This window comes from Danio rerio, chromosome 13, assembly GCF_049306965.1.
Source record: "Danio rerio strain Tuebingen ecotype United States chromosome 13, GRCz12tu, whole genome shotgun sequence".
NCBI classification, from domain to species: domain Eukaryota; kingdom Metazoa; phylum Chordata; class Actinopteri; order Cypriniformes; family Danionidae; genus Danio; species Danio rerio.
In genome coordinates, this window is record NC_133188.1 from 55192501 (window position 1) to 55212040 (window position 19540).

Consider the following 19540-nt stretch of genomic DNA (forward strand, 5'->3'; position numbering starts at 1 on the left):
ACTCACCACTTTCACTAGCCACAATTTTATTGTTGGGAAAATATATTTTATACACATAAATATGACTTTGACATGCTGAATGACTTGATTTAGAGTTTGCGTTATCTCTACATGCCTCTTTTTGTGTGTGGTGTATGAGCTTGCTCAATAATCATGAGCAGATGGGTCAGGCTTTCATATATTACAATTAGTTTTCATAATTCCAGAGCCCAAAATGAAGGATTTACCCAATTTATCTCCGACCACACCATAAATAAACAGTTCATTATTTCTCAGCCACAAATTGTAAATGTGTGAAAACATGCAAAATATAGCTGAATACTAAACTTTTTATTTAACAAAACATATGCACAGTCATGTGTCCTGGCTATCACCAGTTAACTACACATAAATGGGGAGTTATTCTCCTATTAAAGCAATGTTATTGTAAAAAAATATATATATAAGTAAACTATATTAATGCAAAAGAAAGCAGGTAAAAACATACTGTGTGATAATGAAAGGATGATCACACATGCATGGTTAATGAGACCCATAAATGATCTGTTCAAAGAATGGTTAAACCCAAAGCAACTGGCCCTGCTTACAATAAGTCAACTCTGGAACTCTTGAAAGCAGCAGGACTGTGGGTGCATGTTCCTCCTTTTTGTTCAGTCTATTTGAAAGAGAACCGATCGCATCAGTTGTGTTTCTAGACACAGTTGCTTCACAAAAGGAAACGGGAGCGCGCACGCGTTATAAACAGTCGCGCGCATCACCTGAGCTGTTAGCGCGAGTGATTATCCTCTCATTCGGTATTCACCTGCTTTGCTCTGGGCGAAGTTGCGAACGCAATTATGTTTGTCAGTCGTGTTGCTTCTCGATCGCCTGTGCATGTATATTGGACCATCCTTATTGTCGAACCCTGCTTTAAGAACTATTATCTGGGAAAATTATTTTCAACCAGCCAAAGTGGCTAGTGGAGTATCTGTCTTACCCGCCACCGCCGAAATCTACCCGCATTTGGCAGGTTGGCGTGTTAATGTAAAGCCCTGAATGTAATGTAAAACATTGTGAAACATCAATATCTGTGCATTTTCCATTAATATAAAAAGCTGATCAGGCGTACAGGTATTATAAAGTCATATAAATGATGTAGAGTTTTATACATTATATTTATCTTTTTAAAATAGCTTAAATTAGCTAATAAAACACACTGTAGGCCTCCTGGGCAAAAAGCAGATGCCAAACAACAGTTTTAGCAGCTGTCATTCATTCATTATCACCACACTCACAGTCTTGGTCTGTTTATCCTCATAGCATCCACATGGGATAAAAGAACGGACTCTTAGGCCGTACTCACACTAGGTACAGTTGCCTCGAACCGGGCCAAAGCATGCTTGTCCCCCCTCCCGTCTCCCCCGACGGCCCGCGCTCACACCATATCAGGCCTCGGCACGCTTACGTCATCGCTGCTGCGCTGTTCAGAAGCGCTCTCTATGGCAAGCCTTTTTAGCATTTAAATCTTTGTTCTGACTCCATAAATATATTTAGAGATATCTCTAATTATATTTTGACTTGTCATAATTATAATTCGACTAGTCAGAATAACAATTAGAGATATCTACAATTGCAATTGTACTAGTACAAAATTAGATTGGAGATATCTGCAAATATATTATGACTAGTCATATTCCTCCATTGACTTCCATTGAAAAATATTTGCAGATATCTCTAACTGAGTTTTTACTAGTCATACATTTGGAGATGTCTTTAATTCGTAATATATTCAGAGATATTTACAAATATATTTGAAGATCTCTAATTAATTTACTAATAGTCGAATTGCAGTTGTAGATATCTTGAATTGGATTTTTGACGAGTCAAAACTCAGTTAGAGATATCTGCAAATATTTGTGTCAATGGAGGAATATGACTAGTCATAATATATTTGCAGATATCTCCAATCTGATTTCATACTAGTACAATTGTAATTGCAGATATCTCTAATTGTCATTCTGACTAGTCGAATTATAATAATGACTAGTCAAAATATATAATTATATCTCTAAATATATTTATGGATAGTCAGAACAAGGTTTAAATGCTAAAACGGCTTGCCATACGCTCTCACTCAGCAGCACAGTGGAGATTTCTCTAGTTATATCCTTTCAGTCGTTTGTTATGCAGTGACATGCAGTCAAATATTTCGCCAAACAGTCCTTAGGGATGCGGGGACACGCAGTCAGATATTTCGCCGAACAGATCCGCCACTTTTGGCGCTCATAAACAATCATTAAGCTCTCGTGCTGCAGGAATGAGGAGGTCTGCTGAAGGTGCAGCTGTCATGCTGTGAGGAGTTTGCGTCTTTAATAAACTACGGCAGTTTGCGTTCACTGAACAGTAAGAATGATTAATAAATCCATATCAAACAGCCCCTTAAAGTCATGTCTCGCTTTCGGTTTCGGGCTTTGGCGCGTTTCGCGCTCACACACAAGCGTACCGCGCCAAAGCCCAAGTGTACCGCACTCAGGCACACCTCTTCCAACTGGGCCAGGGCCGGCCAAGTGAACCGTGCTTGAGCCCGATTCAGCGCACTCACACTTCTCAAACGATCCGGGAAACGGGCCTGGGCACGGTACGGATGGCATAGTGTGAGTAGGCCCTAAATTCTCTCTTTTGTGAAAGCTGCCATTTAATGTATAGTAAATCTGACTCACTCAAAGTAGCGTCGCTGTGCAAACAAATGTTATGAATGCAACTTGCACTCCCGACTATACAGTGTGTTTCCTTCTTCTTATAATGCACAGTTTTGAGGTAAGAGATGTTTTCATTTACCAATCACTGACAGTCGAACAGCCTCATCCAGCTCATCAAACTCCGTCTTTTAAAGTCTCCTCATAAAGCCGGCTCATCGGCGCGCTGCTGCATTGAAAACATATGATTCGATTCGCGCCTTCTGATTGGTTCTCGGTATAAAGCGACTTTTATTGTCAAAGGCAGGTGGTGTTTAGCGGCTTTTGCAAACAAACTGTTATTTGTGAATGCGCTGACGCTGGGATTTAGATGATTTGGAGCAAATCTATTTGGTGTACTACATGCCTAAAGCATTTACCTCACTCAATGTCATTTGCTCATTTTTTGTGGAAGTGGCGTTTAGCGGCTTTTGCATCTCAACTCTTGATATATTAATAAATAATTAATACATTTATAAAGTGTTTAGATGATGCATATTCTAGTATTGCGATAACAATAACAGTTCAACAGATTCTGGATATTGGATTTACTACTATTAAAGTAATGGTCATTTTTGGACATCTGTTCCGATGAAAGTGTGTGTGTGTGTGTGTGTACGTGTTTTTGTGACATATCAGGACACAAATCTGTATAATGACATGTGTATGACACAGGTATTACAAAAAGGAGGTGAAATATGAGGACATTGGTGACGTCCTCACTTCTCAAAATGCTTATAAATCCTACAGGATGAGTTTAATCAGAGAGTAAAGCTGCACACCGTCTCCTGTGATGGTTGGGTTTAGGGTTGAGGGCAATATAATATACGGTTTGGGCTGCATAAAATGAATGGAAACCTATGTAATGTCCCCACTTTTCACAAAAACAAACGTGTGTGTGTGTGTGTGTGTGTGTGTGTTACTCACACCGGCGTCTGCTCTCCGCTGCCGTAGTTGTCGATGTTGATAGCGGCGGTGATTCCACATATAATGAAGGGAACTCCAGCACTGACCAGATAAAACCTGCACACACACAAAACACACTCGCTGAGCACACACACACACACACAGCAGGAGAACCAGGATCTGCAGGAGGACACGGAGGGAGCAGCAACCAGAAAAAAACAAAACAACAACAACAACAACGTGTGTTTCACTGCAGTGTTGAGCTTTGACAACCAGGAATGATCTCTGGCTAATTTGGTTCTTCAAACAAGTTCGTGAATCAAATTAAAATGTCTGGATGAACTGATCTGAGAATGCTGCGTGTGTTGTGAAGGACAGATCTATCCATCCTCCAAATCATGATCAGCAATGCAATGATTGGCTGACGGCACAGCAGCGTAATGACATCATCTGATTAATATTCAATTATCCATGTGAGCAAAACTACATCAAAGTCGCAGTAAACGGTTTGTTAAATATGACACGCAATAACTTTACACCTTGTTGTGGACTGCAGGCTTTACACTTTTATGTGACAAGATTATTTTGCAAATTATTTAGTTTTACAGTTAGTGCAGATTTTCCTTATTATAGTAGTGTTATTGTAGCCGGTTTTTTAATTGCTGTATGGAATAACTGGATGTTTACAAAAGCATTTTGATATTGGTAAAGGCGTCTGCAACTTTTGCGAAGCATCAAATCACCGGCATATTAACTGTCAAAACATGTTTATGACTGCATAAATGTATTATTGTTTTAAAAAAAGTCACATATTGTGCATGTCTATTATCATACACAAATTGTACTAAAGCCATCTAAAAAGTTCATATCAATAAGTTTTCTCTTTGCACCACCAGATGCCAGTCTTTGCACTTTCAATTCGGAGTTCAGGTTGCATACGTTATAAATATATATATATATATATATATATATATATATATATATATATATATATATATATATATATATATATATATATATATATATTAGGGGTGTCAAAATAAATCCTTTCTTCGGTGCACCGCGATGCAGACGCTGTCAATTCGGTATCGGTTCAGTAATAATCATAACCGGTTATTACTGACGTCATTTACCTCATATGCGCTCTGTCGCGAGGGAGGCGAGCGCGAGTATTTACAACGCTCTAACTACTAAAAACTCATAAACTGTGCACAATTTCACTGTGTGTGTTTGCTGGATCAGTCTTTCACTCACAACAAAAGCCCCTATTTCACTGAGATCGAGAGAATAAAAGTACTCCATTTCTCTCTCTCTCACACACACACACAGTGGCTTATTTGACCTGCTTGCGTGGCTTTTCTTTTCCTCTCAGCGTTACTTCTGGATACAGAAACGAACGCGTGCCTGCAGTTTTCCCCACCGTGTCTATCATGCATCAGCTGTGATCGCCGCTGCCGCCTTATCAGTGTCACTCATCTGTGAAGAGCGCAGTGCGCAAGAGCCAATCGCAACCGTTTTTGTTGAGGGTGTGACCAATTAAAGGGGTGTAAGAGAACTAGACAAGGATCAGAAAGCGAGCTGGATATTTATATTTGTTTATATTATTTGCTAAATGCTCGTTTTATTTAAAGGTACAGTTTATATCTCTGAATGTTTGTATTAAATGACAAAATTGTATTACAAATAGTATATAAATATATTCATACATTTTAATACAAGAACTGCTGCTGTGAAGAAAATATAAAACTGTGTATGGAAAGCATCGTCAATGCACCGTGAAGCACTGAAATATCGAATTGAACCGAATCGATGCCATGATAATCGTAACCGAACCGTGAGACTAGTGTAGGTTCACAGCTCTATTGTCACACTCAAATAAATGTTCAGATAGATCCAATTGCGAGTGAACAAAAGGAATTTATTTGACACAGTCAAACTCAACAAACAGGTGCAACAAATGAGTGCGGTGCTAGGGCTAGAGGAACAGGACAGGGATCAAGCAGGAAATCAGGCTCTAGCAGAAACTCCTCACGGTCCTGAGCACAGACAGAAACACACACATGAGCACACGTAACGAACTGACAAAGACACACAGAAAACGTGGCCCATATATAGGCCCGAATACGAGCCTCAGCTGGCGGGCTAATCAAGCCAGCTGAGTGCCGTCATCACACGCGATCAAAACAAATACACGTGGAGAACAAAAACAAACCAACATGATCAAACAGACACTCCGGAAGAGCGCACAAACCTGCAACCGTGACATCTATAGCTATATATATATTTATATATATACATACATTTAACTACAACTGTAAAAAAAACTATCAGCATTTGGTACATACTTTTCAGTATTATCTTTGCTTAAACTGACCCAATCTAATCCTGTTTATATAAAATTAACCTGCTCCCAACCAGGTTTGAGCTACCAGAACTGTTGCTATGACAACAACTCTCGGATCAGTTTTGAAGAACGAAACAATCCTGGTTCATGCGAAATAGTCAATAACCAACTCCAGCTAACTGAGTAATCCACGCACGAAGAACGCAACCCTGCTCAGCTAATGTTTACATTCATAATATTGATATTATTTGCTAATTAATAGCCTCATGTGGAACTCTGAATCTGCGTCTCATTTCAGAGTCTGCTACTGTCCACCGGAGATCACATTTCAGTCACGGACAGATGCTTTGAGAGCCTTCCAGACTGAATGAGTGAATGAATGAAATACGCTGTTTTCTACCAAGGCAACCCGGGGTGCTGAAATATGATTGGCTAGACTGGCATTGGGCGGATTAAATTACCAAAACAAAGACAGCCGTTCTGGCACAAAACACACATGTTCACAGCAGAATATCTTCAGCATTGTTTTCCAGATAAACTACAATGTTCACTGAGCATGTGTCTGAATATCTGCACACATATGATGCTGTTTTTATGCTTTAGAAGAGGCAAACACTTACATACAGCACCTTTAACACCTTTAACAGTTTTACCAATGGCAAAATACGCACATACGCACAATGATATTTATAGATGTCAATATAGAGCTCTTCTGCACACCAGGAAATCAATGAGGACAGATTCAAGCCTCTGTTGAGGAATAGATGACCACCCTGACCTGCTGGAAGGTCACTGTGACACCATATATGAGATTCAGAGTGTGTGTGTGTGTGTGTGTGTGTGTGTGTGTCCTCCATCAGCTCCTGTGACAAACACCATTACAGTCAATCAAACAGCGGCGGCACAAAGAGAACAGATACACCAGAGTCAGCACATTACCAGCCTTCACACACACACACACAATCACTCATGCGCACACACATTCATTCACACACACACACACACACACACACACACACACACACACACACACACACACACACACACACACACACACACACACACACACACAATCACTCATGCACACACACATTTAATTACACATACACATATATATGCATACATCACATGCATATATATGCTCACACCTGCGCACATGCACACACACAAACATGTGCACACACAGACATACACACGCGCACACACTCACAAACATGCGTGCACACACAAACATGTACACACACAATAATGCACACACACAGATGCAAGCACACAAACACACGCACACACTCATACAAACAAACATGCACACACTTTCACTCACACAGATGCACTCACACTTACAAACACACACTCACACACAAACACACTCACAAACACACACATGCACGCACACACGCACACATGCACACGCACACACACACACACACAAATGCAAGCACACAAACAAACACACACACACAAACAAACACTCTCATTTTTACAAACACACACACACAAAGGCATTTACACTCACACTTATAAATGCATACTCTTACAAACACACGCACACACACACAAATGCAAGCACACAAACCAACACACAGACACACACACAAACACTCTCATTTTTACAAGCACACACACAACACACACACACACACACATACACACACACAAGTGTATTCTGCATCAGTGTGTCTCCATGACAGCGCAGTGTTTCTCTCAGTTAGACTCCTCCGGCCTCCCTCTGCGAACGTATGCGGCTGCAGTCCAAACACACTGCATAATTCAGCAAAATACACAACATTAGCAGGAAACAAGCTGTTTGCTGAGTGACAGAGTGTGCTGACGCTTACAAAACCCACAGCAGATCCTCCCATCAACAGCAGAGGAATGATGCTCACTCAAGCTGTGCATTTAGCAATGTAGCATTACGTGATGTAAAGTTTCCATTCAACAAAATAAATCAAAACACAAATAAAAAATTGTAAACATAAAACAAAACAAACAGAAAACACAACAAACAATAAACAAAAACACAATAAATCAAAACAAAAACAACAAAAAACAAACAAAAAGACAAAACAAACAAAACAAAAGACAACAAATTTAAATTAATCGAAACAACCCAATTGACTGAATCAACACAAAACAAACACAAAAACCCAACAAAAAATTAAACAATAAACACAAAACACAATAAACTGAAACAAAACAACAACAAAACAAAACAACCAAAAAAACAGAAAACAAAAAAGACAAAACAGACAAAACAAGACAACAAATTTAAATGAATTAAACAAAACTCAATTGACTGAAACAACACAAAACAAACACAAAACAAACAAAAGAACAAAAATATAAAACAAATCAAAACAAAACAACAACAAAAAGAAATGAAACAACACACAACGAACAAAAATCAGAAAACAAAAATACAAAACAAACAAAACAAAACAACATATTGAAATGAATTGAAAACTGACAAATAAACTAACCAACTAACTAACAAAAACAAAACAGAACAAACAAAAATAATGCAATGAATCGAAACAAACACAACAAAACTAAACAAAACGCAACGAACAAACAAAAACAAAATAAAATCAAACAAACAAAACAGAATACAATAAACAGAAAACAGAACACAATCAATTGATTCAAAACAAAACACAATGCAAACAAAACAATAAACAAACACAAAACAGAAAAAACAACAGAAAAGAAAACAATGAACAGAAAACACAATAAATCCAAACAAAACACAAAAAACAGACAACAAAAAAAGAAACAAATCAAAACTGAAGGGAACGAAAAAACACACAACGAACAAAAAACAGAAAACAAAAAATTTAAAACAAACAAAACAAAACAACAACACATTGATATGAATCAAAACAAAACTCAGCTGACTGAAACAACACAAAACAAACAAATAACAAAACAAGCAAACACAAAACAGAACAGAAAAAGAAAACTATAAACAGAAAACACAATAAATTAAACCAAACACAACACAACACAACACAACACAACAAAACTAAAGTAAACAAAACACAATGAACAAATAAAAACAGAAAAAAAATACAATACAAACAAACACAAAACAGAAAACAATAAACAGAAATCAAAACACAACCAATCAATATAAAACAACACAACAAAAAAAGGACAATGAAAACAAAACAATAAACAGAAAACAAAACAAACAAACGAAAACAAAACAGACAAACACAAAACAGAACACAACAAAAAAGAACACAATGAATGGAAACAAACGCAACACAACAAACCTAAACAAAACACAGCGAACAAACAAACAAAAACAGAAAACAAAAAATACAAAACAAACAAAACAGACAAACAAACAAATAAACAAAACAGAAATTACCACAAAATAAAACAACAAACAGAAAACAAAACACAACGAATCAAATAAAACAAAACAACAAAACAAACAGACAAAAACAGAACACACAAAATGAAACATAACACAACTGACTGAAACAACACAAAACAAACACAAAAGAAAAAGAAATAAAACAAACAGAAACAAAGCAAAACACCACAACACCAACAACAACTCAAATCAAAACAACACCAGCCTGTCCACCCAGACGAGCCTCTCTGAAAGTAAACACTCCTGCGTTCAGATCTCTGTGCTGTGGCTCATGTTTAATCAGTGTGTGTGTGTGTGTGTGTGGACCCTCCGCTCTTCAATTACAGATGCAGCGCTGCGTCTCTGACCTTCAGCACACCTGTAGTGTTTACAGACGATCTGTTGTCTAATGGACTGAAAAACCCAAAACAACAGCAGAACAACAGCAGGAACAAACGGCACACAACATCGCTGAGTGTTTCTGACAAAAACTACCAGAAAAACAACTTGTTTTCCCATGCAACCACGTAGAAATCTGGCACATGGAAACATACGCAAATTACATATACGTCACGCAAGTTCATATTTGCAATGTACATATATCAAGTATAAATCACACATGCAACATTATCAAAAATATTGCAAAACGGCTGCTGTGTTCACCTGTTGGAATAAATGTAGTGTGCATACTCAATAGGTGCCATTAAACACAAGAACTTAATCATGACTCTGTTTATAATTATTTATAATCATCGCAAACATTATTAAACAAACATTATACTGTATTATAATAACAGTTGTTTATTCATTCATTCATTTTCCTACAGGGCAAGGCAGTGGCGCAGTAGGTAGTGCTGTCGCCTCACAGTAAGAAGGTCGCTGGGTCGACCTCGGCTCAGTTGGCGTTTCTGTGTGGAGTTTGCATGTTCTCCCTGCGTTCGCGTGGGTTTCCTCCGGGTGCTCCGGTTTCCCCCACAGTCCAAACACATGTGGTACAGGTGAGTTGGGTAGGCTAAATTGTCTGTAGTGTATGAGTGTGTGTGTGAATGTGTGTGTGGATGTTTTCCAGAGATGGGTTGCGGCTGGAAGGGCATCCGCTGCGTAAAAAACTTGCTGGATAAGTTGGCGGTTCATTCCGCCGTCGTGACCCCAGATTAATAAAGGGACTAAGCCGACAAGAAAATGAATAAATTTCCCACAATTTAGTCCCTCATTTATCACGGGTCGCCACAGCGGAGTGAACCGCCAACTATTCCAGCATTTGTTTTTTACGCAGCGGATGCCTTTCCAGCCGTAACACCCATACACACTCATTCACAAACACACTCATACACTACAGCCAGTTTAGTTCATCAGTTCCCTTATAGCGCATGTGTACAACATATGCTGGATAAGTTGGTGGTTCATTCCGCTGTGGTGATCCCTGATTAATAAAGAGACTACGCTGAAAAGAAAATGGATGAATGAATGAATGAAGAGCTATAATGCATTATAAGCATGAGCTTCAGAGAGAGTGTTGCTGATCTTTGTTTCAGTGTAGAGGTCTGCATTCCCGCGGCTGTACCGCAGGAGCCGATCAGATTTATTCCACACGGGAATCAATTTCCGAATAAAGCGCTGGAGCAGTCGGTAACTGGTTTAATGTTGGACAGGAGTGGGCGGTCTAACAATATCACTCCCGACTCCCGAGCGAGCGAGCGAGCACGCGTATGAATGTGTGTGAATGAGACAGCGTGATGCTGCGTTTAGTTGATGCTTGTTTGTTGCTGTGTGTGTGTGCGCACGTGTGAATGAGAGGTGTGTGTGTGTGTGTGCGGGTGTGTGTGTGTGTGTGTGTGTGTGTGCGAATGAAAGAGAGAACTTTGTGCTGTCTGTGTGTGTGTGTGTGTGTGTGTGTGTGTGTGTGTGTGTGTGTGTGTGTGTGTGTGTGTGAATGAAAGAGAGAACTTTGTGCTGTCTGTGTGTGTGTGTGTGCGTGTGTGTGTGTGTGTGTGTGTGTGTGTGTGTGTGTGTGAATGAAAGAGAGAACTTTGTGCTGTCTGTCTGTGTGTGTGTGTGTGTGTGTGTGCGTGTGTGTGTGTGTGTGTGTGTGTGTGTGTGTGTGTGTGAATAGAAGAGAGAACTTTGTGCTGTCTGTCTGTGTGTGTGTGTGTGCGTGTGTGTGTGTGTGTGTGTGTGTGTGTGTGCGTATAGAAGAGAGAACTTTGTGCTGTCTGTGTGTGTGTGTGTGTGTGTGTGTGTGTGTGTGTGTGCGAATGAAAGAGAGAACTTTGTGCTGTCTGTGTGTGTGTGTGTGTGTGTGTGTGTGTGTGAATGAAAGAGAGAACTTTGTGCTGTCTGTCTGTGTGTGTGTGTGTGTGTGTGTGTGTGTGTGTGTGTGTGTGTGCGAATGAAAGAGAGAACTTTGTGCTGTCTGTGTGTGTGTGTGTGCGCGAATAAAAGAGAGAACTTTGTGCTGTCTGTGTGTGTGTGAGTGTGTGTGTGTGGTGATGCCTATATGTGTGTGTCACTTGCTTGGTGCTTATGTGTGTGTGATTATACAGACAGCTTGTTATAGGCTGTCTGGACTCTGTATAGCTGGGTGGTTTTCGGTTTTGTTCACCCCCCGCTTGTTAGCGGGAACGGGGACAGCGGGTAGAAAACGGGGCGGGGCAGGCAGCGGGACAACAAATGCTGGATATAAGCGGGAGTGGTCGGGTTCGGGCTAAAACCTGGCGGGAGCGAGATTCAAAATGTAGTCCCGCGCAGATCTCTAGTTCAGTGTACTGCACATACTAATATCAGAATAACAATATTGTTTTAATGTAATTGTGCAGTCATCATTTTCCCGAATCATTTAGTTTTACATTTAAGCGAATCTATAAGTAAGGCCATTTTTATGTTCGCTTCATTTAATGGATTGAATAGACACGGGATGAATTAGGCTGTGAATCCTCAAGCCTGAAGGCTGGTCTGGTTAAAGGTTTTTCTCTCTCTGAGCGTCTCTGAAGCAGAGAACACACGATGTCTGCGTTCGGATTTCATCTGACCTACTTTCAGCACAATAAAACCCAAACATTTCACTCAGACGCACCAAAAAAAACCCAGATTAAAAACCACGAACAAGCAGCAGCCGACAGAGGAGGAGACATGATGGAGGAGCAGAAAAACAGCACAAAACCGAGGAGAGATTTCTGCATATAACAGCTTAATAACTCATCTCTCATAACTGATTCCTTTTCCCTTCACCATGATGACAGCACATAATGTTAGACTAGATATTCTTAAGACACTAGAATTCAGCTTAAAGTCACATGTAAAGGCTTCACTAGGGTAATTAGGGTAAAGTTAGGGTAATTAGGCAAGTCATTGTATAACAGTGGTTTGTTCTGGAGACAATCCAACACTAGTATTGCTGAAGGGGGCGAATAATATTGACTAATACTGCTTTTATTCCAGCCAAACTAAAGAAAACAAGTAAGACTTTCTCCAGAAAAAAGCACAATAGTAAATACTGTGAAAAACCGTCATAGGAGGGCGAATCATTTTGCTTCAACTGTATGGTTAAGGTGTGTGTTTCCTGTGGTCGGGTTTAGGTAGGGTCGCCACCCGTCCCTTAAAATACGGAATATTTTGAATCAATACGGGACAGGTTTTGTCCCGTATTTATCATTTTTTTAAAAGTAGCTTTTCATGCACACGCATTTACTGAAGATGCTTCATTTCCTACTTTTGATTGGGCAATACTTGATGTCATCATTAGTTTGGTTGGTCTCCAGGGGCCTCATATATCAATGCTGCGTACGCACAAAAACTTTGCGTACTCCAGGTTTCACGCTCAGAATCGCTCACGTTTGGATTTACTAACGATGAACTGAACAGCTTCATGGCTGGCGTACGCACATTTTTGGTGTGTGTCTGTTTTATTTCCATTGGCGACTCCTAGAGGCAGTTGTGTTAAATTGCTCTCCACAAAGTGTCTGAGCCGTGCAATGGCAGCTGTATGAGATGGGTTCATCTAGCAGGTATATAAGGTTTCCATACCATACAGTTGACCAGCTAAACATTAAAGCACAATTTGCAGCGGTCGCCTGTTTTCCCAATGTAATCTGAGCGATCTACTGCACACACATTGCTATAAAGGCGCCACCTGAAGATGAATTTGCATGCATGAATCAGAAACATTTCCATTCAATAATTGTGCAAATAAAATATGATGCACAGACTTATTAATGATTCCTACTTGTCTTTCTCGTGATAAATAGTGGGCAAAATCTGATATGTAGCGGGGGAAAAAAAAGAAAGAGTTCATCAGACGCTGGATTCGAACCGAGTTCATGCTCGAACGTGTCAAAACATGTTGGCATGCGTCTTACGAGCTGCGCCACTGATACTGTTATAGGTACTGCAACATTTTACAGCTATAAACCACACTATTTCTTTCTAATGCACTCAGTGCGATGTTCAGACTTAACTGTGTTAACCGCATCAGCTAAACTCTCCCACTCTATTTTTTTCATTAGTTATTAATTCCGGAGAACAAACTTGCAAATAACACCGCTTTCCTCTGGTCTACCTCTGAAAGCAGCACCTCCAGTTCACATTCTGTTCAAAGTTTCTCTTTTTGATTGCTTTTGCCTTTGCTTTTTCGTTGGGTAAGTAGAGTCATTAGCATATTCATACGGGGGAGGAGGCAGGGAGGGGTTTTGTGCTCGTGCATGCTGCGCTCAGTTTCACGTTCATTCAGATGTACAAAAGAATATGCGTGAGATTCGGCGTACGCAGTGTTTCATACATCTGAATTTTTTTCTCCTTTTACAGCTTTGTGCGTATTTACAGCTTTGTGCGTATTTACAGCTTTGTGCGTACGCAATGTTTTAGTATGATTTCCACGCAAGTCTTCGTACATGAGGCCCCAGGTCTCCAGGTAAGCCCTGCGTCTGAAAGTTGCAGGGCTCTATTTTGACGATCCATGCGCAAAGTGCAAAGCGCAGGGCGCATATGCTTTCAGGGCGTGTCAGAATCCACTTTTGCTAACATAAGGATGGAAAAATCCGCTTTGTGCCGTGGCGCATGGTCTAAAAGGGTTAAGCTTATTAATGAGTTATAGGAGTGTTTTGAGAATAAACCAATCAGAGTCTCATCTCCCATTCCCTATGGCGTATGACGTAATTTAAGTGTAAGTGGAAAAACTGAGCATTTCACTAGAGTGAACATGGACAGACATCAATTATCTTATAAATAATTAATTTAGTTTGTTAAAGGGCCATGAAAGCCCCTCGTTTCAGCAGGGTGTTTTCACACCTCTACTTTGGAAAAAGTCAGAAAAGTGGGCGTGTCCAGCTCTGTTTAGGGGGAGAGTCGGAGGAAGAAAAGTGGGAGGGTGTGGGAGTGTCTATTTGGGCATGCGCGAGTTTCAGTCAAAATACACACACAGGAGAAAGTGATGGTGTTTAACCTACATGGACATCTGTAGTCGAATTATTTGCCAGATTATTAAATGGTGGACTTTAACTGCAGTTTGGCTCTTTCATTTAGGGAATTCATTCATGTCCCTCGCGACAAACGAGATATTTGATTCGAGGAACTGCTCTAAGCGTGTATTTTTCATGCAATGTTTGATACCGCACGGCAAAATGCATTTGCTATTTAAACAGCCTAGCGCAAAACGTCAAAGTGACTCTTGCGTCAAGCTGAAACTAGCAAACAACAATTGCTTCGACACATTGCGCCGGGTGTATGATAGGGCCCTCAGAGTTTAAACGCAAATGACTGCAAAAGTACCGCAGAGAGCGGGAGGAAACAGATACCTGGCTGCAGAGTGTTAGAAATTATTATTAAGCCAACTGCATGATTTGTCAGAGAGCGTTCTCTGTGGCTCATGCGGGTCTGTGGGACAACATGCCTCCGGACAGCACCATTCCCGCAATGACAGAGCCCACAAAAATCAAAGCACACAGACAGTTCTTCATACCTCAAGTCTCTCCCGAAGCAGACATTGTAATGACAGTGTAATCATTAACAACAATATTTAGGTTCATTGATAAATAATGCCAAAAATTTGAACCAGTCTGTGATTATCTAGCTGGAGTATTATTATTATTATTATTATTTTGTAATTTACTGTTTTCTACAGGAAATAAAGAACAGTCTGAATAATAATAAATGTATTTAATATTAACTGAGCAAAACCATGTCAACAACTGAAATCACAGGGAAATGAATGGCTACAGTCAAACTTTATCTCAGCATTAGATTTGGCCTGGTTTTCACACACTGGGTCATAAATTATAATTTGTAAAAATTCTGTAAATACAATGTAAGTGGATCATAATCCAATGCAATGTTATGACTTGTTTGTTAAGGTTAAGTCAGGCACACAAGCATTCATTTATCACATGAAGCATAACATTTAACACATTAATAAACAACATAATGCCCATGTAAAGAAAATAAACTAGTAAATCGCAACTGTCCATATTTTTAAATTAGAAATAAGTGAAAACTTTACAAGGTCATGTTTGTAGCTAGTTTATGCATGTGCTGTTTCCATGTTTTGATAGGTGTTACTGCAAATAATGACAAAAATTTGAGCCAAAATCTGTTATTAATTCCACCCTTTAAAATTAGGTTCATTAGTATGTTCTCCTCTCCTCCAGGTTAGAGTTAACTCAGGTGTACCACACTATTAAACATAACATCAGCTAGATCAGTGCTGCAGAGCTGTAAAAGAAGGACTCACTGCATTTGTTTACACAGATTTCACCAGAATACAATTTATTTTAATGTGCAAGTGTTCACACTTTCCTGAAAACAGATTTTAAGTTGCGATTTACCACCACTGACATGCTATTAAGCCTGTGATTGGGGATTTGGCCACCGCTGCAGTGTGCGTCCCTTATTTTTTGTATTAAAAGTGGAAACCGTTGGTTTAGGAGTAGGTTGGGGTTAGGCTGATACAAAATACAGTTTGTGCACTAGAAAAACAATGAAAACCTTTGGAATGTCCCCACAATTCACAAAAACAAACATTTGTGTGTGTGTACCTCAGCATTGGAGATCTGGCGGGGTGAGGTGGTGTGTGATCTCCGTCCTGCGGCTGCGGTGGTTTTTTGGTCACCTGTTTGTAGATGTTTCTCGCTGTTACCCCCAACCAGAGCATGGTGGAGAGAGACGAGTAATGCAGCACGATTCCCACCTGAAACACACACACACCCATGCGCAGACACACACATGCATGCACACACACACAAGCATAAGTAATCCGATTAATATAACGGCATAAATTATGAATTAACACATGCACAAACATACATACACACACACAGACACACACACACACACACAGACACACACACACACACAAGCATAAGTAATCCGATTAATATAACAGCATAAATTATGAATTAACACATGCACAAACATACATACATAAACACTCACACACACACACACACACACACACACACACACACACACACACACACACACACACACACACACACACACACACACACACACACACACACAGACACACACACACACACACAGACACACACACACACACACACACAAGCATAAGTAATCCGATCAATATAACAACATAAATTATGAATTAACACATGCACAAACACACACACACACACACACACACACACACACACGCATAAGTAATCAGATTAATATAACAGTATGCATTATGAATTGACAAAAATTATTTTTTGAGAAAAATATATGTAATTATTTTATATTGATAATGGCGGATGAATTAAACTGAACGAAAGCGAAAAAATAGACATTTCTCACTGAACACACAATAGTTTCGTCTTGTTTCTAGTCCAAATATCTAAATCAAGAAGGATTTTCTAGACAAGTAAAAAATATTGTCCTGTAGTTTTTCCATAAAACAAGGCAAATAACTTGCCATTACAAATATTAATAATAATAATAATGATAATAATAATAATAATAATAATAATAAAAATAATAATAATAATTTCATTTTCTTTCGGCTTAGTCCCTAATTTATCAAGGATTGCCACAGCGGAATGAACCACCAACTATTCCAGCATTTGTTTTACACAGCGGATGCCCTTACAGTACTGGGAAACACCTATACGCACTCATTCACACACACACTCATACACTACGGCCAATTTAGTCCATCAGTTCTCCTATAGCGCATGTGTTTGGACTGAGGGGGAAACTGGAGCACCCAGAGGAAACCCACGCTAACACGAGGAGAACATGCAAACTCCACACAGAAATGCCAACTGACCCAGTTGGGACTCAAACCAGCAACCTTCTTGCCTTTTTTAAACAGTTATTTATTATTATTATTTAGTAAGATAACTTGTTATGAAAGCAACACAATTACACATATTTTAGTTTAAACCACTTTCAAGTGTTCACACTCAGATAACGCTTGACTATTTAAGCAAGTTTGGCATGCTGTCCCGGGAGAGAACCCTGAGCTCAGTGATAGATGAGCCCAAGGCTCCCGCCTGGTCAATAAGCATTAGGAGGGATACGAGATCAGGTAGTTCTTGATAGCTTCCCAAAATAGACCGCTAGCTGCGCTTGTTTGTAGTAAGTGCTTGTGACTTATGTTGCATGGTTTTTGAGTGTGGAAGGAAACCGGAGTACCCGGGGAAAACCCACGCGAACACGGGGAGAACATGCAAACTCCGCATAGAGAGTATTGGTTGGCTCAGCTAGTGTTGAACCAACGACCTTCTTGCTGTGGGGCAACAGTGCTAGCCACCGAGCCACTGTGTCGCCCGGAACTTAGGACGAGGGAGAAGGAATGGATGGGGGGGGGGTTTCCAAAACGAAGATGAGGGATGAAGTTAAGGCTGGATATTTATATTGAATTTAGAGTGATCCGATTGGCTAGTTAGTGATTAGTGATAGGGATCAGCTGTAGTCAATCCTATCATGTGCTACTCTCAAAGTTAGTTTAAGAAACTTCACTTTTCTAAAATCTGAGCACTTTTTAAAGCTTGAAAACCCTGTATGATGGACTGTAAGCCCATATTTCCCATCTCTGATTATAGGTTTGGTTTGTTCTCCAGCGCTCATCTATTCAGCAGACTATAGTGAAGCTCTCATGCAGGGGTTTCAGGCTGAATAAAGACACACAGAAGACAAACACACAGCGTCCCACTGACCCGCACTTTAATACCAGCGCCTTTATCTTCAGCTCAGAATACAGGAATAAACACAAAACCTGCAGGCCTACAGCACTGATCCCAGAACAGAGTCACCGGCACAGACAAAAGAGCTGATGGAAGACCCTGGAGCTGAACATGTGAGCTCCTACAGTCTCTATAGTGCTTTCATTAGGGTCAGAGAGCCAATGCATGAGGAACACACACACGCACGCACGCACGCACACACGCACACACACACATTATTTATGAAGCCTGTAAAGTGTTTTCATTAAGATCAGAGAGTGAATGCATGAGGAACACGCACACACACACACACACACACACACACACACACACACACACACACGCACACCTATACGCACACACATTATATATGAAGTGTGCAAAGTGTTTTCATTTAGTTCAGAGAGTAAATGCTTGAGAAAAGTGAACACAAACACACACGCACACACACATGCACAGTCCTACAGTCAAATACAAGTGTGTAAAGTGTTTTCCTTAAAGTCAGAGAGTGAATGCATGAGGAAAGTGAACACAGACACACACACATGTGGCACAAACACACACACACATATGTCCAATAGACAAATATAAGTCTACATTAAGGTCAGTGAGTGCATGCATGAGGAAAGTGAACACACACACACACACGCACACACGCGCACACACACACGCACGCATAAACAATGTCCTGTAGAGAAATAAAAGTGTGTAAATTGTTTTTATTAAGATCAATGAGGGAACGCATGAGGAAAGTGAACACACACACATAGGCACACACAAACACACATACACAGCGTCCTATAGACAAACACCAGTGTGTAAAGTGTTTTCTTTTTTTTTTTTTTACTTTTTATTTAAGATTTTTCTATATATTTATTTTACAGAACAACCCCTTCCCCAAAAATTTTACCCCTTACACACGAGGGGATACCTAAAAAATAAATAAATAAATATAAATAAATAATGAAATTATAATAATAATAAAAAATAAAGAAGAAAATAAAAAAATATATATAATAACAAAAAATTTTAATAAAAGGTATTGCCATCATAATTACTT

The 19540-nt window shown here is 39.7% G+C and overlaps 1 protein-coding gene across 1 annotated transcript in view; it reads right to left on the minus strand.

The window, feature by feature from the left end:
- Positions 1-19540, minus strand: part of adgra1b (adhesion G protein-coupled receptor A1b) — a 168783-nt gene that overhangs the window by 8986 nt on the left and 140257 nt on the right. The window contains exons 17-18 of the mRNA XM_073920362.1: positions 16351-16502; positions 3642-3737 (exon numbers count right to left, since the gene is read on the minus strand). Of these exons, the coding sequence (XP_073776463.1) occupies positions 3642-3737; positions 16351-16502 (248 nt within the window). The remainder of the gene's footprint in view (positions 1-3641; positions 3738-16350; positions 16503-19540) is intronic.